Source organism: Ptychodera flava, chromosome 11 (assembly GCF_041260155.1).
Source record: "Ptychodera flava strain L36383 chromosome 11, AS_Pfla_20210202, whole genome shotgun sequence".
In the NCBI taxonomy this organism is placed as follows: Eukaryota; Metazoa; Hemichordata; class Enteropneusta; family Ptychoderidae; genus Ptychodera; species Ptychodera flava.
This window is the reverse complement of record NC_091938.1, coordinates 38919569-38945910: the sequence shown is the minus strand read 5'-3', so window position 1 is coordinate 38945910 and position 26342 is coordinate 38919569. Positions and strand designations below refer to the sequence as shown.

General features: G+C 35.6%; 1 protein-coding gene across 1 annotated transcript in view; it reads right to left on the bottom strand.

Annotated features, from left to right (window-relative positions):
• LOC139144530 (low-density lipoprotein receptor-related protein 2-like) overlaps positions 1-26342 on the bottom strand; it is a 150341-nt gene that overhangs the window by 105500 nt on the left and 18499 nt on the right. The window contains 15 exon segments of the mRNA XM_070715228.1: positions 523-726; positions 1440-1580; positions 2784-2980; positions 4736-4933; positions 5513-5736; positions 6384-6544; positions 6652-6774; positions 7315-7431; positions 8106-8243; positions 8788-8904; positions 9373-9489; positions 9974-10096; positions 10617-10733; positions 12273-12401; positions 13619-13726. Of these exon segments, the coding sequence (XP_070571329.1) occupies positions 523-726; positions 1440-1580; positions 2784-2980; positions 4736-4933; positions 5513-5736; positions 6384-6544; positions 6652-6774; positions 7315-7431; positions 8106-8243; positions 8788-8904; positions 9373-9489; positions 9974-10096; positions 10617-10733; positions 12273-12401; positions 13619-13726 (2214 nt within the window).

Here is a 26342-nt window from a genome sequence, read left to right as displayed (position 1 = left end):
TGGCATATGTGTGAGCTCTCGGCAAGAGCAAAAATCGTTTTTTGACGTTCCACGCCAAAATTTCAATATACTGTTATGATATAATAGCAATAAACCACACCTAGCAGCAATATACCATTCGGTTTTGACCAGTTCACTTCAAAAATGCTCTCGCTATCGCTCGTGCATATATGTCATGAACTTGTCAAAATTTCGTGGGACACCATCGCTGGGTATTGCTCATTGCTTATTGTTCAGGTATGAAAAACTGAAGAAAATGACTCATTAGCAATGAAGAATATTCAAATATAATAATATTCATTCTTTGAATGGCAGGATCTTGTTTGATCATTACACCTGTCACAGTGAGTTCAAGAAGATTATTTTGCAGCACGGGTCTTTTGACCTTACAATCTTCTCACTTTATAAAATTCAACATGAGATGCCTTCACTTGATCTCATCCAATCAGATTCCACATAAAATTCTACATACAATGCCCTCACTTGATCTCAACCAATCAGATTCCACATGGATGCACTCACCTGACCCATCCATTTTAATGCGTGATATAACACGATGATTAGAATCAGAAAAGTAGATTTGTTCATTCTCCGCATGGTAGTCAACCCCTGAAAAGCTGGAACGTGCTCTGGTTATTGGAGTGATAGCATCACCAGTAGTACTTGCTTCCATTGGAATACCTCTGATGACATGTGATTGTGTAAATAGCAAAAAGGTAGTGGTTTCTGTTGGATGAAAATATGCATATTTTGAGATGATGCTTCAATGATTATTTTCAATATCTAGACTGAATTTGAATTAATTCAATGAACGCAAGGAGTCAAACAAAAATCTTGACTTTATGAAATTTTCTGTTTAAAAAAAGATTGAGAATGACAAATGAAAAGATCACCATGTTTTCCATTTCCTATGTTTCTTCCTTTTTATCCTCACCCTTTCACCATCAAATTTTAGTATGCTCCCATTGTTTCCAATGGGGCAGGAAAACATATATACTCAGCAATGGAGGTGTCAGGACTGAACTTGTCCTGACAATTAGAACCACTTTTACTATTTTTTGTGCACAGTGTGTGAGGGAGAGACAGACAGACAGACAGACAGAGACAGAGAGAGAGAGAAACAGAGAGACAGAGACACAGACACAGACACAGAGAGACAGGACACAGAGTGTGTTCCTGCACACTCTCTCTCTCTCTCTCTCTCTCTCTCTCTCTCTCTCTCTCTCATCTAAAATACCATGCCATTTGCACTATTTTCCGTACTGTCTCTCTCCCTATTTCTCTCAATGTCCGTCCATCTCAATTTCCCTATCTTTTCCGTGTGTCTCTGTTCTTCTTAAGTCTGGTCTTGCCTGTCTCTCACAGTTTCTATGCCTATTAGTCTCTGTCTCTCTGAATATTCCCTTGACCACAAAATCACCCTCTACAAGTTTACTTACTTGAACAAGTAGATTCATCAGAATTCAGTTCATATCCAATCTGACACAGACATCGATATCCAAGTCCTTCGTTGTCTGTTTTGTGACTTATCACACAGATATGTTCACAACCTCCATTGTCACTGCCACAGGGATTTTCCACTGCAATGAGACAACGCCAAGGATGACATAAAAGAACTTACAAATCATGAACATTGCTGAGTAATGTTAAGTAACCAGTCATATGCCAGGCCATTCAGGCAATATCAGTTTGATTTCAGGGTGCATTTGAAAAACATTTCCAGTGTTTCTATACTGAAGCTTGATACTCTATTGGTAACACTTTTATCAAAAATTCAATATCACAGTAGTTTTAATGAAGGTAAGCTGCATATTTCTGGGGCTGACACATGTCCTTTTTGCAAAAGCTGATTGCACAACAGTATTCAAATACATCTAAATGTACATGTAAATGACTTTCCCTGTGAAGAGCTTCATTCAAGGTAGAATGCGACTCTTGGACAGATATTCAGACTCTCACTGTGATTTTTCCAATAATTTTCCGGTCACCACTCATTTTGAAGCTCCTTGAGTAAATATAGTATTTACCATCCCACATGTATGGTACCAAAGAATTTAATTTTCCATCCAATTCACACAGGGATGGCTGTCATTTCAAATTACAGGCGTCGGTAAATATTAGGTAATTTGTTTCTTGAGTACTAAAACTTGCAAAAGTGCCCCCCTGATTTTTATTTTTATTCATGAGTTTTAAAGAGAATGATGAAAGTTTCCTTGGACAAAGTTTGAGCATAAATTTAAGTCTTTCAGTTTAAAGGTGGAAACTACCTTCAGTATGATCATTTCACGCTAAGCATTATATATAATGTATACATGTTATTTATATGTCATGACTCTGCACCAAAATTTTCAATAACAAAATATAAATACAAGTCTCTACAGTCATTGTACCCAGGCAATAGTAATACTATACAGCTGAACATCTGCAAATGCTGAATTCTTAAATAGCATTGAGGTTGTCCTCTATCATCAAGCACACACAATTAAACATTTCTGCACATATCCACTGTGCCAAGGTACACACAAACTGGTTTTATGCACAACAGTGTACATTAGCTCACTTTATGAGAGTGCTTGCTAACCAGGTTCCATTTTCCTTACTAAAATTTCAATTACTCTTCAAATTGCAATTTCTCCGAGAACGTCATAAGTCCTTGATCAAGCATTCTGCATAATCTGTACATACCAATACTGCACAGTCAAACATGGACTGCAAACTGTTGGTATAACAGTATAAATGATGTATGTAAATGTTCTTACAAGAGTAATTTCATTTGAACATACCTCTTGGCTGGGCAGCTTGATGATATGCCACGACACCCATCATTCTATTCTGTATGATAATGGAGTAATCATCCTTCAGGAATTTATTGACTTTGACAAGTCCCATCTTGGTCCAATCAGAGAAATACACATAGTTCTCAAAAACAGTCAATGAAAAGGCATGAGGTACCTTAGTTCCACCTGACACGACAGTTTCTCTGAAAAGAGCAAAACAAGATTGGATTCATATTCATTTGTTGTACTGTTATACATTAATACAATGAAAGCATTTTGTAACCTCAGTGTAACCCTTTCACCACAATAGTTTGGCCCAAAACCCATTGTTATCAAAGGAGTGTATGGATCTGCTAACAAAGAATGGAATCTCTCTCTCCCCTGTGGTTTAATTCTGGCAATTAAGGACAAGGCATAAGGACTCGCTTTTGAAGAACATACCTAATATATACATCATAACTAATGTACCTAGTATGCAACTTTGGTAAGATTGAGTGCAAATGCTATTTAGTCTGTATTGTCAGTGTGTATCAAAATAGAAAATCAAGCAGGCATAGATGCTTCCACCATGTGGAAAATATCATATACTCATGTCATCTTCTCACAGAAAAAATTTTAACGTGGCACGGCTTGTGCATAAAGCATTGACACTGTCAAAGAAACATCAATAACTGTACTGAATTTATACTCTCTTATCATTTCCTTCTATTTTGTGATTAATTGCAATATGGGCCTAGAAGCTTTTAAGAGCAATAAAGCTTGTTGTTGTGACCTTAATGGAATTGCCAAACTTACCATGAAACAAAAAAAAGGGGTAAAAATTTCTTGAAATGTAGTATTCTCTTCATTCATTGTCTTACAATACCAAAATTTACAAATCCTGGTAAACGTCCGAAAAACAAAGATTTCTGAGAAATGGTAAATTATTTTGAATATTAAAACTGTGTATTTTCCTAAGGTACACATGACTAATGTCTTTGGTAAGTGTCCTTGGAGCCTGACAATTTAATTCTGCAGCAGTAAATTCTAATACTGTCAATGGTAAATGAGTAGGCAGTGGGCCGGCTATGACTAAGACAAACTGAAGGTCAACCAGTGTTTAGTGTCATACAGATAGCAGATAACTGTCCATGGTTGGATTGTCATGCCTGACACTATCATAAATGTCATGTTTCTAAAAAAGCCTTACTGTTGAAAACATGACATCACTCTGGCTGTAGAAACTTGATTCTGTTGGGAATTATTGCACGCAGTCATTTAAATCATTTGCATACACTGACAAAAGGCTTGAAAAAAGCATTTTTTCCTTTATGTTTAGTAACGATTTTTTTAAGACTTTATCAATGTTGAGATAACGGTATTTTATTGAGTATACATCAGGACAGTGATTTTTTACAATATCTGAAGACTCATTTTACATTCTACACTGCTGAAATGGAGCAGACTAAAAACAGCGAAAGGCTCTTTAGATTAGCATTAAATTTGCAGAACTACAATAGACCTACACGTACCAACTGTCATGACAATATATTTACCTCATAATTTCACTTCGTCTGATCAAACCTCCTGAGTCACACAGAATACGCTGTTGTTGTGAGTCACCTTTTGATTCTAAGAAAGGTTGTCAGGGCATTCTACCAATCTTTGATAGAAATTTGTCTTGCATAAATTATAATAATAATAATAGGTTCTTATCCACAAGTACTTGTGATCAAGGCGCTTTACAATTATTATTATTACCCCTGGTCACTGGACCTAATATGATACCACTCAACACCCTGGGGAGCAAACAACAGTTCACATGTGCTGCCAACAAGGGCAACAGAGCTAACGCACACATTACAACCACTGTCCTACCAGGTACCCATCACACAATACAATCACCTTGCAAATTTACCAATGAGACAAAAATAAATTTTGAATGAATAACTGAAACAATAGTGTGATTGTTTACTTACCGATACTGTCCATTGTAGGTCACACTGTCCACATAGTCTAACCTACCATCAGCCCAAAAAACTCTTTTGGAAGCAATATCAACCGTCAGTGCATTTGGCCATAAAATCTTGTCTGTAACTAGTTGGACTATGTTGGAACCATCCATGTAAGCCCTCATGATGGCAGGGGTGCTTCCCCAGTCACTGAGGAACAGATACCTTAAAGTGGAAGGAAACAAATCTAACATTATCAAAGATCCATAGTTTTGATTCCGATGAGTTTTATCTGTGGTTCACCCTATAATCAAACCAGATAGTTACGTTTTCATGCTTGTTTTATTCATGCAATGGATCACTCCCTGCAATATTCTGGCCAATGAGAACACAACAAAGGAGAAATGTGATTCTAATACATCTGGTTGCCTAAAATCACTTCAAGCTATCCCTCATTCCTTTTTCAATATGTGATAGATACTTGTGTTTAAATGAGAACTGGCCTTCACTTGAGTATGGTACAGTACACTATGGCCTCCAGAAGATTAGTAGCAAGGCAACAGCAGTACTGGTGTCCAAATGGGTCAACTTTCTGCTTTTTATATAACTTAGCATTATTTAAAACTGCTCAAGTTATATTAAGCACTTAATTAATAAATTTCCTGTGATAAGCACCAAAAATTATCTCTTGATATTGAATAGATTTGCAAGAGTGTGTCTTCAAATGCCATACTTGCTCTGAAGGATCTCAAAAATAACTGATAGCTCTGTGAAGGGTTGTGGTCACAGAGAGAAAACACTCACCCTTCAGTAGGGTCCAACCCTATACCCCTGGGCTGGTCAAGCCCCTCAGTGATTAAGGGCGCCCTCAACGACCCATTCAGGTTGCACACATCAAGCCTGTCAGCCTGACTCTCTACAATGTACAGCTTATCCCCAATCCAGTCCACAGCAACATTCTCTGGAATTTGAAGGCCAAGGTCAAGAACAACTTGTACATTAGAGCCATCCATGTTTGCAGAGTATACCTGTGGGAAAGATGGAAAAAATTTATTTAACAATGAAGAAAAATCAACATGTTTGAGGGGGACAAATAATTGAAAATGATTAGATGACTGAATAATTTTGATTTGCTTCTATACATACTATGTAACTTTTGTATTATACTTATATTCAACATGAACAGTATCTAATATTAAAACAACAATGGCAGTCATTTTTGGTATGGCTTAACTTTTGGTAATATTTGAATTATTTGCCTTCAAGGCAATAAATACATATTCATCTTGTTCTTCCTAAATGTAGAAATCCAAAGTTACCCTCCCTGCAAATACCAGACACTATGTGCAATACTGCATGCAATGGTATTGTTGATGAAATAAGTCAGGTCTGGACCAAAAATGATTTGTCATCATAAACATTGAAGATCATACTCACAACTTATTGACAGCTTAAAAATGAAGCATTTCAGGGAGAACAATAAGATGTTCTTTGCAAAAAGAACAGAAATAACAGAAAACATGCCAAAAGTTACAGTTAATTAGGCTAGGCTTGCAGGACTTGCAAAACATACACAACACATCAGGGGCCACTCCAGTGTGGGATTTTCCACCAATCTACTGGCCAGGGGACAAAAGGACAAGATAATACAAAATATGGAAATAAATTGATTTACTTTGTCATGGCTGTTGTCAGTCCAAAATATCTTCTGTTTTTCATAGTGGTAATCAAGTCCAACAATATTTTCAGATGTGACCATGGTCTGTATGTTGGTGCCCTCCTTGTTTGAACTCATTATGGAACTGACTGTGGAGTACAACAATTTTACTGGCTCTCCTGTTGTTAAAAAGGAAAAACAGAGAAAAAATTCACGTCAGAGGCTACAACTACACCATTAGAGATGAGGATAAAGCGTTCAATACTGAAAGATAACTTTAGCTTACCTGTAGCTTTGCAATGTTTGTGATTTTCTAATAGAAACCCATCACTGCAACTACACTTGTGAGTTCCCGGCAGATTTTCACACAGCTGTTCACAGGTACCCCACACTGCACATTCATCGTAATCTGTGAAATGGAAAGACGAAAGTTGAAATTTGTGAGATAGATATAACTGGAAAGCCACAGTATGTTGGTTCACATACAGGCTCAACTTGTTCATTTATTTATTTCATTTTTTCCAGTGTCTTTCATTCAGTGATCATTCCATAGATTTTTATTCAAGACTATATGCAGTATACGAGGAACATATTTTAGGGCTTGTCTTGTAATTTTCTCTCATTAATGATTGAATGCTTTTTAAAAATGAAGCGAGAAAACATGTCAGCAGGTACAACTAACTGACTGAAAGCATCCGAATGACACACACATCTTTGCTGGTCATTTTGTGGTATTGCTACATGAAGACATAGTACATTTGCATATTGATTTTTTTTTATAATTTTCTCAATGCTATCTGTCCTTAGATTAATCTGAGACAGCATACTTGTCAATCATTTGAACATATTCCTAAACATGGCTATATCTGGGCTTCTTGATCAAAAGACACAATACAGAAGTTTATTTCTCTGTCTTGCTGTCAAGAATTTGATGTGTTTGAGAACTAACCTGTACAAGTTCTGTTGTCTGCATTGAGTGTATAGCCAGGGTCACAGAAACACACTCCACCACTTGGAGACGCTTGACACTGGAACTCACAACTCAACATTCCACATCTGTCCATACCTAATCAAAGATAATTTGAACAATTTAAATCAAATGATGACATATAACAGGAGATCAAATTCATTCAACCAAACCACCCCTACTTTGCAATACAATGGTCCAGCAGAACATTAAAAAAAATTGGCGTGTACCACAGTTAGTGATACCCCATGGTTATGTGTATCTTGTTGCTGTGTACTGATTAGTTAAAAGAGATGTGATGTTTTGTCAAAAACATGAAATCCTTAAGCCTTGTCCATCTTTGAGGATTGGAAAATAGGTGTCTGTATTTTAACAGCATATTTAGTATTAAATAAGATATATTATAAAACCCTGATAAGCAGTTTGCAGCCCTCGGTCATACAGTATATACATCTCTCCCATAGGGTAAGGACCAACCTTGGTCTACAAATGTTGTATCAGGGCTGTGAAGATAAAAACAAAAACGCATACTCCTGTCGAAAGAACACCGATGTTATAAGTGACACGTAATCATACTGTGTTTTGACTTGATTTGAATTCATGATGGGTGTTCTTTTTTTACTTTAGTGAAAAAGATCAGAAAACTATTATTTTATCTTTCAACAGCTATTCAATGCACATTATCTGTGAAATGACAAGCAGTAATTACTCGTAACAAATTGTAATGAAAGTTTTTTAGTACAGCAGAGATAAAACATGAAGTTGTCACTTACTACAAACTTTATCTCCAACACTCTCATCTTCTCCATTCTCACAGTCTCGAACTCTATTACATAGCTTAGTTATCTCAATGCATGTCCCTGAAGATGGACACGCCCACTGTCTGGGTGGACAGGTCATGGTCTGTTGTCCTAGCAACATAAAGTGATACCAAAAATAGATTTCCATATTTGTTCAAAACATTCAAATCTAGAATAGTTATTGTGCATCATTTGAACTTGATCTCCACAGAATCTTCTTTTACTACCTTTTGACAACTTGATGTAATCAAAGTGTCTGGATACCAACAGGAATCATGTAAGTTTTGATAGCTAGCAACGATATTACACATTTCATCACACAAACAAACAGTGGGACTGTTTTGAAGTCTTTAATTGTCATACTTCAAACTCTTTCTTGATTTTTGCAATTACTTCTGAAATGTTTGGACAAAGCCCTTCTCTATTTACTCCTTTCAAATGAAACTCTTCACTTATAATGAGAAGCAGTTAAGTATGGTGGCAGATATAATGCAAAACTATAATTGCAAAACTTTTCTGCAAAAGAGTATAAATCTAAAATTCTCCAAAAATATCAACTTCCATTTCTCACAACAAATCCAGGAAAAATGTGAAAAATTTTGGGGAAATGATAAAACATGGACAATAGAATGACACAATGTTCACATTGACTTACCACAGCCTTTCTCATCAGAGCCATCAAAACAATCATCTTGGCCATCACAAACCCACTCTAGAGAAATACACTTCTGGTTGTCACAGGTAAACTGATAACCTGAACAGCTTGAATACTCTGTCAAATACACAAAATGTAAAATTAAATTTCAGCAACGGCACTTTCATTAGCAGGAGTAAGTGGATGACAAATAGTGTCAATGAACCTATTCACTGTACATTACAAGACATGCTTCTTCAAGACTCAGTTTACATTAATTGATCGTAACTGTTTCAGCTAAAGAGGGACAAACTGAAGAGTATAGAACTCAGTTTTCTAGTTTTTATATCAGACACTGGCATTTCACAAATCTCTCTGAGAGAAAAGTCTATTTTTCTAATTATCTATAAGCCAAAGATATAGAGCTTAGTAAATCATTTACAAAGTGTTCAAAAACCATGGACACATGGGTTCAGCAAATGAAAAGCATTTTAAGTATGTTATGAACTGTACATTGGTACAATAAATTTATTGTAATTATTGTATTTGCATAAATTATGCAGAGTACTACACTGTTACTACATGGCTAGTATTGATTGTACATACCACAGTCACTTTCATCAGATCCATCTACACAGTCCGTCTGATGGTCACAGCGCATTGCCTTTGGAAGGCAAACTCCATCGCTACATGCAAACTCCGATAACATGCATCGTGATTCACCTGAGATAAGACATAGAGCTCTGCATTGATAAACATGTGATATGACATATTTTTACACACGCAATGATCAAAGACTGATTTGAAGTACAGTATGACATCAGAAGTAGACATGCCTTTGCAGGATATGGTCTAAATGGCATACTATCAGAACCTATGAGTACTGCATGCAGTCAGTGGCAAATTACAATTACGATACAAAAAACTAATCCATTATTTTGAATTGTATGCATTCACCATCTTGTAACATAATATTATGATTCAACCATTATTTCCTTCTTTTGACATTGATGTCAATACCATTTCAAGATGAGACCAGAAATATAATATTTCGCAGATTTTCTACACAAAACAACACGCTAAGGTAAATTCACAGGTTGGTATATAATGGAAATATCTACTTGCTGCCCACATTGTCAAAGAACATTTCTACCTTTCTGAGGTCAAATGCTCCAGGATCATTTGAGAATATCACTGTAATCAATACCTGTGGTACAGTTGACTTCATCAGTTCCATCTCTACAGTCAATGACTCCATCACAACGTCTATCACTGGCAACACATGAACCATCATTACACTGAATATCAGTATCAGCGCAGTCAGGGTATGCTGTAACCATGGAAACAAGAACGTGATAATACTTCAAAACATACTGTATAGTTATTCTTTTATCTCTTAGACTTGAAATACCAGTAAATTGAGCAGCAGAAATTCAATCCTTATGAGAATTAAATTTCTTGGCTTAGACTATTAAATTTCATTCAAATATATTGCTATACGAGTGAGCAGAATACAAACACACAGTAATTTGAAATACTGTGGTATAATTGATGAACTGGGAATTTCATTTTAATCGGGAAGGTTGAACAGTTTTTTATGTCTTTCTCATGTTGTTAATTTTCATTAAAATTACATGAGTCCAAATGACAAATACAATTTACTCTGCCATTAGATTGCAAAAGTCTCCAAAAATAATATTTATTTTTGTTGGTTTTGTGTGATCCACACACAACTGCAGGGACAATTACAAAATATGGATGTTAAAGTGTTTACAAAAAGATAAATTATGTAACTTACAGCCACATAGGTGTACATATATTTGAGATAAATTACAGTACAGGTTACTCACAGCAGCCAGTTTCATCAGACGTGTCACCACAATCGCTTTCATGATCACATCTATATGCCAGTGGAATGCAGTTACCGTTGGAACATTGAAACTGAACACTACTGCATGTCATAGGTGCTGTAAATTAACCAGAAATGCAATCCTTATTATGAAATACCACAAGACATAAATAGAGAAATAACTACATGAAGATTATAATCTAATATATTTAGTGATGAACTAAAATGACAGGGCATGTACAATCAGAACATCGAAAATTGACTCACAATATTACACATCATGATTTATGGTGTCAAAATGAAAACAAAAGACAACTTATTCAACCTATAATACTCAGGCTGTTTTGTTGGAATTTATATCTTCCTCAAAAACTGACGATCATGACAGAAAATTCTACATAGCTACATGTCCTGGCATTAAGGAAGCAGACCATAGAGACATTCATTTTTAATGAAACATGTTACATTTCAGGGTCTCACATGTCATGTATAGGCATATCAATCAACGACACATTTTTTCCATGTAGTGTAATGGCTCAGAAAGCAAAACCTCACCTGGGAATTCTTATTTAACAGCTGGGAACAGGTGCATTGTGGTGATCATTAAAAAGAGACTTGTTTCTCAATAATTACTTGAACCAACTTACATGTACCAGTACATTGCCTGCATTTATTGTTAGATATTGCCACTTCTACCATATAATGTACAAAAAATATACCATACTTGATTAAAAATATTCTCACCTTTACATCATATTTTTTATGTTTACTAATTTCTTTTTTTTCTCTATTTATTTATTTACTTATTTATTTATTTATTTATATTTTGATTCGTATTTACTAAGGTCTAGTTTATTTTTTTTAATTTTATTTAAATTAAGATCGTCCAATGCATTTATTTGTTTATTTATTTATATATCTAGATCTATTTTTTTTATTCATTCATTTATTTATTTAAATTAAATTTGATACGGAACTAAGACGATCTGATGTAATTCTGTAGCAAGTTGTTTCAATACATAGAGTATTACACTGACATTCTGAATAATCCGCTTAAAGATTGTTACAATGAAACTAGAAACCCTCAGAGTATATAACTGTATGCTATCGTGCCACTTGGTTAGAACTTAGATTGAAAAGATTAGTTTGAAGTTTTGTTCCTTTGTCAGTGTTCTGTCACAACAACTTAAAGGGAGTAACAGGCATCGGAACTGCGCTCAAAGTTCACATGGGACCCATAGGATCGATGCAAACACTGTATCCAAGGTACAATGATGATTGATGAAAGTTAAAACATGTCTGTCATAATCTAGATAATATAATTTAAATGTTGCAGCTATGATGATGAGGTGCATCTAGATATCATGCACGAAATACATTGTTTGTAAACCAGAAACTCGCACAGGCGCAGTTCCGATGACTGTTTCCCTTTAATGATTGATGTGTCCTTTATTCATAAACAGAAAATACCTAAAAATGCCAATATTTGTAGTTTTCAATTTTTACTTTTTCACAATCCCCTAAAACCTATATAGTACATTTTCACCCATGCCATCAGACAGTACAGTGACACTCTTCCTGGAAGATTGAAAAACAGAAAATAACTATATTGTCCCAACGTTCCCCTTCATCAATGGCAAAGTATACATGTACTTACGGCAGTCTTGATTCTCATCAGAACCATCGCCAACACCACAATCATTTTCCCCATCACACACCCATTCTGGTGGAATACATCTCCCTGATGTTATACATGTAAATTGATCATTCCCACATGTTCCATATGCTGTAACACAAAATATAACATAAAGGCTGTGATATACTCAATCTTTACTCTGAACATTCCACAAAAAACATGATTGAACAATTTATTTCATCTATTCTGTGCATTTGCTTTGAAACTTTGCAGATATCTCTATCACCTTGAATGTCAATCCTATTTTCACATAATACATTTGTTCAATTTTTTCCAGTTGTCTCTAATTTTTTAAGTTGCTCCAGATGCCAGTGTTTGATTTTCACAGCAGTAATTTACTCTCTACAGTACAATCCAACATTATGACAGTACTTTACCTGTCAGGAAATGAACGAGTAGTTACTATGACAACATTGAAATTATTGATCCCTAATGGCCATCCTGACATATCAACAAACTCAGTGGGTGTTCATTGTGAATTCATGAAATGTTGATCACACTGTGTGTCTGAATCACAACATTATTTCATCTGTACAGTGGAGTGACAATAATTCAAAGTTTCACACATAAACACAATCATTAGTCCGATTATTGTCCTGATATGAGAAACATTAGTTGTAAACACTCTCACCAGATTTTAGTTTCAATGTTTATGCTCTTTCGAACTTTACTTCCTTGACAGGAAACTTGTAAGTTTGGTGCATATACAAGCTAAAAATAGTTTTTTATTCTCCAATTCGCATACTGTGCATGTTGTATCAATACTTCTTGATTGCAGTATATCAATAATATATTTCAATTCATAATCCCATCATTATGAGCAAGTATTCTGCTTTGACATTCTTGTACCATATGGCAAAGTTTGGGTCTCCTCATGATTTTACAACAAATTTCAATTGCGGGACTATAGTTAGCTTAATAGGTATCCAGCTTTTGTGTTTAGCCAATAGACTTCATGCTGCCAGTAAATTTATTTTGTTTTTTAACAAAATTCTAAAAATGACATAAATTTGAAATATACAAAGGTGACAAAAAGTAGGATGACCTAGCCTGGTGAGGTAAAGATCATAATATTTTCAAGATACACAGTGTACACACTGGGTAATATGATCATGCATCCAGTGCACTGTGCACACAGGTACCATTTTATATACATACCGGTATATACCAGTGTAATCACACATGTACCAGTATACAAATACATTCAAATGCACACAGTAATTTCTCATTTAGTTTAGCTTTAAGTGAATGCTGTACATGCTGACAAGCTCAATGCTAGTTGTTTTCCGTCTCATCCAAATACTTACCACAGCCCAGTTCATCAGATCCATCTAGGCAGTCATCTTCAGCATCACATCGCCAGCCACTTGGAATGCACAGACCGTCATCACAGCGGAATTCATCACTAGTACATGCTGGAGATAAGAATAGACAACAAACACAAACAAGTAAATTCACTGTACAATTTAATAGTGATGTTCATTCTCTATAACACAATTCTAACGATATCTACCTTTTCTTGGTGACTGGGCAGGTTGCCATATAGGCTGCATATACTGTATGCACCTTAAAAGTGAAAATTTATGAACTAAAATTCTGCTCAAACTTGCTCAAGTAAGCTTTAAAACAGTTTATTTCATAATCCTGTATGAAAATCAGGATAGTGATGCCTGATATAACCTGATGCATGCAATTTTTTAGTTACAAATGATTCCAGTCTGGACTAATTCAATCGCAGAAAATGACATTAGATAACAGATATGTCCTGACAAGTTAACCTTCTGAGACAACTTTGGATAAGGAACAAGAAAGTGTATTTAATAAACAGGACAAAGCTAAATGGAACATGCCTCAAAAATAAATTCAGCTTCAGCAACAACAGATTTGCTATCTTGGTAATTTCCATTCCAACAATACCCTTAACCTTTTCATAATGACAAATCCTCAGTTCTGAAGTCACATGTACATCATGAATTTAAAGTTTATAGCCTCTTAACCTTTTAAAATTGAGAGCAACATGTTCCTAATGTTCTCATAACTTTTCATTGATGAATTTTCACAGACAATTAAAGTAACTCAGCTGGTTTGTTTTGCAAAAATAATATTTTAAATGATGATATACTGGCATTGTACTTTATTCCTCTTGTCTTTAACAGTAAATGATATTTTTCTTGTAACAAGCCAATTCAAATCTCTCTGAGTCTTGACATGTTTAGTCTTGATTTTACTTACCCTAATTTACTGTACCTTTCTAGTTATTTAATAACAGACTGGCTTTTATTTTGTATTTTATATAATAGTTTCATGCTCATAATTTCTCTAGCTTTTAATTATGTATTTGAGATGTAGTTTTTTTTTCATCTTTGCTATCTGTTTAAGGTAGTATGTGCCTCAAAAGTGAAAGACTTCAACTTTTGCTCAAACTTTCCTCCAGGAATCTTTCAACCGTTCTCTTTTAAAATCAAGAATGAAAATCGGGGGTCACCTGAAAATTTCGGTACTAGAGAAATAAATAACCCAAGATTTACTTATATTTGAAATTCAAAATGGCTGCCATCCCTGTGTTAACCCTATGGAGAAAAGTAAAATTTTCGAATTTCAAAAAGCCATTAAAAAGTTTTCTCTCATCATGAGCTTTAAAATGAGCCCCCACAAGTGATAGATCAGAAAAGTACTGTAAAAGTTTGAGAGTCCCAATATCTGTCCCCAAGGCGTGTTCTACCTTTATTATAATGCATGCAAATCCACACAGAATGCATCAATGAAATGAAATGAAAACATCGCACAGTACATGCACATGATAATATTTCTCAGTTTCTCATAAATCAAGTCCAAACCAAGCACATCTGACAGAAGAAAATCTAGCCCATCCCAATTATCTACCCAATGGATGCAACTGCAATGAAAAATATAGGTCACACTAAAATTATCAAGTTCATGCTAATATCGCCTTACAATATGCATATTTATTTGAATAATGGAAAATTTTGGTTGAGAACAGTGAATGTAATATGCCTGTCGAACTTTTTGCAGGCATTTTTGTCATTAAAGAATAAACATCCATGAAAGGTTTGAGATGCCTAGGAAATTTTTGAGCATAGAAAATGTGAGACATAAGGGCGTCAGATCAATCATCGTTTCTAAAAGTCAACAGAGCAGACAGTGAAAATTTCACATCCATAAAATTCAAACATCGATGGAAGTGATAGGTTTAAATTCTGCAAACACAAAAGCTGATGAATACAAACGTTAACAACCAGCGTACTCCTGATGACATAGTGGTGTCAGTTTAAATCATCGTTTCCAAAAGTCAACGTTCACAGAGCGGACAGTGTGAAATTCCACATCCACAAAATTCAAACATCGACAGAAGTGTAGGTTACTGCAACACAAATGCTACAGAAATGAATAAAAGTGTTACAAACCAGGGTACTCCTGATGATCGACATATCACAATTTTTAAGTGAGATAGTAATGATGAAGTAGATGTAGTGACTTTCTACATTCTTTTGGTTGCTGACTGAAAACATGAATGCAAATACCCAGACAAATGACCTTTCAGTGTTGTGCTGTCAGTAAATATCTCACATGGAGGTCATTGACCTGTGCTCACGCTCACATGACAGTGATATCAATTGCTGTGCAAAAACATTTTAATAAAATTTTAAGTTGTATTTGATATGCTAGGTATAAAGTTTTTCTGTAATGACACCTGCAACCCAAATTTTGGCAAATGTTTCTTCATGCACTTCAATCATGACAAATCATTGAACACCAGTCTGTGAGTTACATGACATATACGGTACACATGAATCATATCATCACAGGATAGGTTGATGTATTAACATCATCAGCAGTCAAAATGAATCTTTTTCAGAGAAAAGCAAAATGCTGTCACGTCGATGCAGTGGCTGGAATATCTACTTGATTAATTTGTCCATTCAGTTGTCTCCTCAACACAGTGAACTATGTCCTTTGAGAGTTGTCACTCCTAATATATCATCTTGTAGCTTGTTATGTCTGGCCTGTTGATAGCTACTCTGATTTTTGTCTTAATCTCAAAAATCTGGTGCCAATATGGCAACCGAAAAGGACCACTTCAAAGCAAGTGGCTGACATATGCTTTCAGAATTTCGTCACTATGGTAACCAATCTACTGGCAAACACTATTGGCCATTGAATGGTGAAGTTATAGTTTGCTCTGGTACATTATAAAGTAAACACATGAACAATATCGTCAAGTGTCTTGAATCACTACTATGTCTGTGACATAAAAAACTCACTGTATACAAATTACACATGTATCAATGCCGGAAATCGTGAGGGGGCAACTTTAAACTTTACATCAATTCTATAGAAATTTTCACATTGAGAGCAGTATGAATATGAAATGGTTGATAAACAGCTTTCACTGTTAAGACATGGCTCTACCATGGAGTCTATGGATTTCCTTAGTTTGCAGTCACAACAAGGTATTTTCCGTGCGAGTCACAATTAACAATGAAGCTGTGTTGAATTGGAAAGAGCTTAAATGTCTACACCCACCAAGCACAAAGAATATACTTTTGCAGACATCATACTGCACCAACTGATCTCTCAATTGACCCTTTCACCACCATGGTTTGGCCTAAACTTATTGTTTAATATCAATGGTGAGTGTGGACCTCTGTTTACAAGGAACGGCAGTAATCAGTTGAATGTCATAGAGAAAAAAGAAGATTTTTTATAACCAGAACGAGGAGGCAATATGACTGTGTTTGGAAACTTCTAACTTCATAATAACAATTAAGAAATTTTAGAATAATTTCATAATACAGACTTTATACAAGAATGTAGGAAAGAGAATATAATTGAAGAGTGTCATCTGGATTAGATAATAGATACTGCATCAATGAAACACTCAAAACAGAGAACTCAGAAAGTTCAGTGGATAAAGTGAGGACTTGTACACACTGAAAACAGTCAATTTCAACTGTTATATCATATACCTGTATGTACCGGTACATGTATTCTATGCTGAAGGCAATGCTCGGTAGACATTATTTTATTTCAAGTAAACATACAAACAAACAGTCTACTACCAGTGCTGCGCCGCAGCATGACTGACCTCTACAATGTTGTCATCAAACATCAAAGAATGTATCGCTGACCTGTATCATGTTCAAAAATGCCTTGTTTTATTGAACATTTTGGTGTTTTGCTGACAGTCAACATGAACACGTCTGTGCAAAACTCATGAAACTACAGATTATGGTGTTATACACTCGCCTAGTAGACACTTAAACTGTATTGTATTTCAACTTCCCTTCAATCAAACACTGTATAATCATGGAGCTAGCTCCACGCTGTAATATAAATGTACTGTATGGAAAACCTCTTTCCATCCAAAATTGACCTTATAAAGATGTAAAGTAGGCATGAAAAACTTGCTGATAAATACAAGAACAGCAAAACATCGATGGAAAACGTTGAAAAACAAAACTATTAAATGAATCATTTCCCATCATGATAGCTTTATTAAATCACTACGTGCACAATCTAAAATGTATCTGAGACAATTCAAAACACTTAAGGACAGTGTAAAAGTAGACATGAGTCATTCAAAACTATGCAAAACAATATTTCTAGTTATGATCAAAAGTTGAAAACATTAAACATTAAACATACTTGTAAGACTTTAGTCCAATTGAAATACCACCGTAATCGTAGCAATTTTTCTCTTGATATAAATCAGAGAATAAAAGTGAATTATTAAGTAATTTCAAAATCAGTACAAAAATATCTGAATTGTTATCCAATTGATATCTTCTGAAAATATAGGAAGAGCAGTATCATTGGTTAAGACCATTGGGTACAATAGGGCAGTCATGTAGTATCTGATGGTATATACATGTACGTATTCAGATGTCACAGCCACTATGGGCAGATCAGTCTCATGAGGAATTTGTAATTGGATGAATGGAAATGAATGTGATATTTTCAGCCCACAATTCTCTTGGGACAGCGTGTAATATTCTCATTCCCAGGCCACATTTTCTGAAGAATACTTGTCAGTTCTCAGAGTACTGGTTTGCTGTCACAAATTCATCTGTCATCTGGGGTACTACTTGAAGGTCAGGCCACACCATTTAATAAATTTGTTAAACAAATCTTACCATACACTACAGTCACCTCATCTTCTATCTAAGTACTGTACGTGTGTTCACAGTGTATCATACTTTACAATTTTTTGTCACTGTGGTTTCAACAAGTCCAGGACATAACTCAGTCCCCTTTAATTGCAAGCATGTCAACTATAAAGAAGTCACTGGTCAGACAGCATCTCCATCAATATCACCAAGCTGTCATTTCTCATTTGCCTGAAGGATGTTTCACTGTTCTTGCCAAAACAGACATCACCATTAAAAATTGAAATCTAAATTTTATCTTCCTGATGACTAGGTCAAAACTTGTCGGACAAATATTGGGTATAGCAGACCTGCAGGCACAGTGTGTGCAGGAACTGAACCAAAGTTTAATTGACACGCCCACACACACCCCTGCAATGACAGGGGTTCATTGAACAATAAGGCCAAAAAAAAAAAAGAAATGTTTCTGGTCAGCGCGCGCGTCACTTGAACAACAGCGCGTCACCCTTTTTTTTCCTGTTTGTGGCCGGCGGCCGTGGCTGACACCAAACCAAAATGGCTGAAGAGAAAGAGAAAATTCTTTGGGGGGCATGATCAGTGACTGCATGAACAGTATATATGTGACTATATTGATAAAAATATAAAACTGACCCTCCTCCCTCCCTTGAGGGAAAAAAAATAAAAATAAAAAAAATAAAATGCGCATCGCCGCACCATTTTTTAAAGAAAGACCTGACCAGAAACATTTCTTTTTTTTTTTTTGGCCTAATACCTCCTTTTCTTACCAGAATTCCAAGCAACCACCGTCAAACAGACTGCACAGTGATTTGATGGTAGATAAAAAGCCCTTCCACCATACTGGTAGTAGGACTGTGGTAGAGCATACAGTTACAAAGTGAAGGCAGCATGTGCCTTAGGGAGAGATATTCCAATTCTCAAATTTTTCCAATACTTTGCTGGCCTAGCTTCTGTGGACTTATTTTAAGGCTTTCAATAGCAAGTGAACGTTTTGATATTTTACCATTATTCATATAATCAAAATTTACTTTTTTTCCCATTTCAGTTAATGCAGGGAATAGCCACCATTATGAATTGAATTTTACATGTAGGTTATTTTTTTCTCTAGAACAAAAATTTGCCAATAACCTCTGATTTCAGAGTTTATTGTTAATTGTGAAAGAATATGATTTCAAGTTTTCTTTAGAAATATCATACCAAAGTTAAACACTTTGAATTTCAGTTGTGAGACCAGTACTGCTTTCCTGATAGACTACGGTAAACGCATGTGACAAGTAACAATAGTGGTTTACTAAGGATGAAAGTGAGACAGTGTGTCTGATAAATTATGGTGACAGCCAACACTAAATTGGATGTACATGTGTATGGTGAATGCTGCTCTGCTATGCTATATATGTTGATAACAGCTTTGGAATAGGCACAGCAGAATCTCTCTGCTAGCTGACAAGATTTTCTTCTGAAACTGACATAAAAATGACAAGACTGCATATGCATCACTACCAAGTTATGAAAAACTGAAGTGGTCATTTTCTGAGAAAAGTTAACATGTAAGTGTCTTTAGTCATATCCATTTGAAAAAAAATCAATATCTTTTGGTTGATACCCAACACGTCTCCCTGTTTTTCCTTATGCTGCATGTAGTCTGTATAGCTGAGGACACAGTGGTGGAAAAATTTTACAAAATGCTATCTCCCCCCTCGTCAAACATATTTTCCAATCATTCTGGTGAAAATTGAGAAAACTTATCTTGCTTTTTTAAAAGAATATGTAGAATGTTTTCAGAATTTATATACTATGTAACTATTTTGAAAATTTGTCAACACATAAGAGATATTGTAGACTTCACTGAAAAATCTCCTTGGGTACAAATCACAATGAATCATGGGAAATCTCTAGCACTTTGTGAAGCAATTTGGCAACACAGCAAAAGAATGTTGCAGCCAATCCATTTTTATACTGCAAAGTATTGACTTTTAAGAAAATTTCAACCTGTGTGAAAATCACATGCAGCTCAACAGGTAGTACAAGTTCTTATGAGTTGCTGAAGTTCCAATGTGCACAGCACTTTCAGAGCATCAAAAGTCAATTGACATACATGTACAGCTGGTTGCACACTGAGACTAGGGCTTGAACTTTAAAGTGGGTCAGTTTTAGGCTTTTCATTTCTGAGTATGACTACCAGCTACATGTAGTCCACACTGTGTGCTGGAATCGTTCTGCTGTATCAGAATAGGCACCATACTGAATTTAATTATCCATGTGTGTTGATTGCAAGTTGATGGAAGGAGGTTCAAAAAACTTCAACCATTAGAAATAATATATGAACACAGCTCACTAACTTATAGATTTCCCAGGACAGATTGAGGTGAAGTTGTACTATAAAGGTCACAAAGTTGAATTGGAGTAGAGAAAGCGCAGCATAATTAGGATCAAGAGGTGCAGAATGGTACATACATGTACTGAACATTGAACTCTATAGTGCTACAATGTTCTGTTAATTTGCCGGATTTCAGATCATTCATTTTGTTTTAAAGATTTTGCCTCCTGTCTCCTCAAAAGTGTGTTGCAACACATATCGGCCATGGGTGACATACCGGTACTATTACTAAAACATCACATCAGCTAATGCAGCTTTCTAACACAAGACTATACATAGTACATGTCGATGTACTTACTACTGTACATATAAGTGTACAATCAGATATTTAATCTATTAAAAGCTACACAACAATACATATTGGAGTCAAAACCCTGATTTTTGTTCAAACACGCAGTGTAGTATATTACAGTGTATGCGGGGCTCTATAGCTGGGATGATGAAGTGTTGAGAAAAAATATTTACTTTCACTGATTACAGAATTAAATCAGAGTGACACAACTTCCATACTATAGCAAAAATCAACATTCTATCAGTGCCATGGTGTTAATTCAAGGAAAAGCCACCATCTTTTCCTGATAATTACAACAGCTTTCCTGATTAGAAGTACCGGTAGATTGTCACTTCTTGAATCAGTGTGTCTAACAGTACACTTTACTTGATTAAAATCTTGATTTCGATCACATTCAGCACAGCAATCAGCAACATTAACACTTCTGTGCAGGTATTAAAACTTAATCAGCATTTCAAAGTTGACACAGTGATACTAGGTTGGTGAAGATACATACGCATAGATTTGTTCAAAGACACAGCCAGTCTATGATTTGTTCCAATATACACAGTTGGTCGCTGTGAGTACATGTGAGTTTCAAGCCTACATGAAAAATCTGTCACTCCAACTTTGCATGCATGTGCATCATGTGTTACATTCCAAGAAACAAAATAGTTATGAGACCAACTTCACTGTTGCCAGATCTAGGTCACACTCCCTGACCTACATTATGTCGTAGGCAAAGCAAGAAAAATTCTTCATACACCAAAGTTGACCAAGACTCTTCATCATGCCTCCACAATGTTTTGTAAAAACTGCTGCTTGGATGTGTTGTCAGGGCAATGCAAGGCCACAACGCCATTTCAGATTTCCTATGCAAATTCTAGTCACTGTGCATTTTGATATCATTGGGTGAGGTTTTGAGTTCCACCTCCTGGCCATGAAGCCAGCCAATATCACCACATTAAAGGGCACACAGTCCATGTAGCCGACAATGAGATGCAAATGATATGCGGTTAAGGACTCCTCAACTAACTTTCAGCTGGTTCTTCACTTTCTACTATTTTTATAGTATTTTTTACAGAGGCACAGACTTATTCTACCTGCAACTTAAAACTGATAGTGATTTTGTAGCTCATTCTTTACTATTTTTCATAGTATTTGATAGCCGGTAACAGACACTTCGTGTTCGTGTCGGCTACATAGACGATCTGCCCATTAAAGGCTGTTACATGTAGGTGACTGGACTTTGTGGAATTCGTTCACCATTATCTGCTTGCATGCACATGTATGCTTCCATGCTACCATGGTACATTAGGAACACATTAAGACTAACAGCTTTATGATTTTTGTGAAAGAACTGGTATGTACTTGTTTGTTAAAATTGTGGTACACTTTCAAAAAAAGGCTTTTAAGAAGTTGTTGGAGCCAAAATCCTCATCCTTATAGACTACAGCAAATATGCTACAGAGTACAAACGCATCTCTTTTCTCATGATATGCTAATAGCCCTTTGTTCAGAACGTTTCAACCTTTAGTTTCAATCTTTGATTTGAAATTTCAGCAGTGCCTGCCATCGTGTCCAATCCCCTATAACCTCCAACACTAAAGTACACACCTGAGTAACACGTGTAATAGCATTCTGTTGGTTGGTTGACAGATGCATGCATGTAGAGGCTAATAAATGGAATTACATAACTTCACATGTAACATCTGTTGCTATATTTTATTATATGTACATAATATTTTGTCTAATCATAAACAACTAATGAAGCTGAGGCAACCTTTGTAAGTATACTAATGTACACTGGTTTATATTCTAATGTCACCTTGTTCTGTGATGTGACCATCACTCAATATACACTGGACTGCATTTAACATGAACACCTTAAAATACAACATATGTGCAACACTTGAAAAGAATGTCAAGGGGAGAACCATTTGATTGCTGGGGAGGGGCTGGAGGATGTTTGAAAAGGAAATTTGTCGGCAGGTGAAGGAGAAGAACAAAAATTGATCCAGTAATGTCTCAATGTCCAGTAATGACAGAAAATAGCAAAAAATTGCTGTCACAGTGGTGGGGAAAAAATTTGCTGCCATACCTATTTCCTCCAGCTACCCCCCCCCCCTTTCCCAACAAATCAAATGGTTCTCCCCAAAAATAGAAATTCCGTTCTAAAATGCTAGTATTTGCTTTCTTTAGAACAAAACACCCTGTGAAAGGCATGAATAGCTGCAGTTCATACAGATTGTCAAATGTCTGGCCATGCAAATACCTATAATTATTGTCATAAATGTACAATATACATAATGTAGACAGATGTGTGTATGAATTTCGATTGGCATATATTAGAATGTATTGCTACTTGAATTTCAGCCACGACCAAATCAAACATCAAAGAAACTTGTCAAATGCCTGCAGTATAATCTTCATTGACTGTCTATAAAATATGTATACAACATAAGCCAAGAGGATGACAAATATATATTGTGTTCAGGGTTCAACAGTACATGTAAGTTTAAATGTTTCACAATGGAATGTAAATTTACTACATACTTAGAATTTGTAAACTGTCTTGTGATAATCAGACTGCCTGTGTATCAAAAGACACTGTTCATGGATGAGTCCATCTTCCTACAATATTCAGTCTTGCTGAATTGCTTTTCTACCAATTGTGCAACCTGGCTAAAATTGCTTGCAAACCATTGAGCAGCCTGGCTATATTGCTTTCAACTATCATCCAAATCTGGCTAAATAGCTGTCATACCGTTGTGCAGTCAAATTAGGTTGCTTAAAATCATTATTGCTGTTTCGCTAAATTGCTTTCAACCATTATGGTGGTCCACTTTGGCTAATAAAATTTCTTTCTACCAGTGGTGCACTTTTGCTAAATTGCTTTCAACTATTATAGTGTACATGTACACTTTGGCTAAATTGCTTTCAACCAGTGGTGCACTTTCGCTAAATTGCTTTCAACCATTATAGTGTACATGTACACTTTGGCTAAATTTCTTTCAATCAACTGTACGGTATAATATCACCATGTATATATCAATGTAACTTTCCTTATGGCAAAATCTTATACATTTACAGAATATGCAGAAAGTCATCATAAACACCAATATTTGGTGTATGATCTCGATATCTTCTATATACATGTAGTTGATTTTGGCACTAAATTTGCAAACATTATTTTATTTCATATTCATATCAATATTTCATATCAATATTTATGAATGACACCTCTCCTGTCATACATATTTTGACAGGCACACAAGACTGTCACAATGGAACACCATTCTACACACTATTCTGATTTCCACACTACCCCATTCAACACTCTATGAAATTCATTTTGCATCCTAAGGACTGCCTGTGAGTCTCACGCAAGGATATAGATAGGCATTTTTACATGTGTATAGCACATTTGGACAGAGAATATTATCCCTGCAACAGTTAATGCTGTCCTGGACTGTGTTGTTTGTGCAGATAAAGTTAACAAGATAAACATGTACATGTATGTACCTGTATATTTACAGTATACACAGTATACATGTAGGTACTGGTACTCTCAAAATGTTAAAGTAACAAATAAAGTGATATCTTCTGATATTTATTTTGTTTCATGTTTCAGGTCTGTATGTACCTTGCAGATGTGATGACACGCCCCTACCACTGCAAATAATGGTATAATCCTATAATTACACCACTGAACCATTTGCAGCTTGATTCATGTCAACATTACAGGCACTTGAGTAAACATGTATTAAATTTGTATAATGATGCATGTCTGTTTTTCAGTTGATGGGAATATTTGCACACTTCACCTTTTTAAAGGCCTGTGTTGGCACCAGATAGTGTCATCAGAAAATTTACCCACAAGATCACAATTTCAATGGAAAACAAAAGGCTGTCACAACTCAATAATCCTCTTACAGATTAGAACAAAGGCGATTCCAGGGATCGCAAACAGTGCCTTTAACTGTAGAATACATTGTAAAGGTGTTCTGATTTTACAGATGTCAAATAGCTAGGTACAACTCACACCTATGCATAGGTACATGTATGCTCAGGTAAACATGCACACAATACATGCACGTACACCAACGAGGTCAGTGACCTTTGCAAGATGCACATTCTACATGTAGGTCAGCGACATCATTGGACATTTTTCACCACATTGCATGCTGGGAACAGACACATCTGCTACTGTCGCACAGATACTGCTGTCTCTGACCAATGCAATAAATCACACAGTCTGAATTAAACAAAACTTGACTTGATGTCCTCTGTGCTACAGAGACACACTCTCATCTTTGATTTATTGACAGCCAAGGTCAGGGTTAATGGGGCAGCTGTATCCATATACTGTCTGTTTTACAAAAATTATCTACACTTGGGAAACAGACACGTACAATGACTATAGCAACTTGCATCTGCTTCATGGTTCATGTACATAGTCATTTCTTTTCATAACTTGTTTCTTTATGCATTTTTTCTTCATTGCTTGATTTTCCCTTTACTTCTCAATCTCTTGTAATGAAATAATCTGAGTAACAACTACAACGAACCATTAATCATCACAAATACGATGGTGAAACATAAAAACACAAGGAAAGATGAACATGTACAGAAACATACCTCACTGACCTAAATTAATGCTTTTGGATCAAGTTTGAACTTAAAGCTTTTTTATGCTTTATATGCAAAATATGGCACTTTAGAACAATCATTAATTATGCAATTCTAAAACTTTCATGAAAAGCGGATTCAGGAACAAGCAAGATCAAGATGAGATGTTGTTGGTGAATCACAGCACTGTGCTACAACTCTACTACGGTAATACTGCTTACCTACCCTGTCAAATACTGACTTACTCTGACATTTTCGTCTGTTTGTCCCTACGTCCCAGGGCAAAAGAGCAATGTTGAAGTGAGGTGAGAATAAATCACACAAAGGGTAAACTTTGCTGTAAGTCCATAATAAACAACAGTAAATTCACACTGGACCAGAAATAAATAATAAATGCCCTTCTCTCATTGAGAAGCTAATATTGACACTGCATGTGGCAAGACACTCAGCCTCTATTATGCTGAATTAGGGTCTGTGATAAAATAGCTCAACAACTTTTAAAATGTCAGACAGCCATACAAGACTGCATTAACTTAGTGGTACTCAGAGAATGCCATCAGTCATCGCAAAATGAGAAGCCAGGACTGCGTATCTTGAAAGTTCTA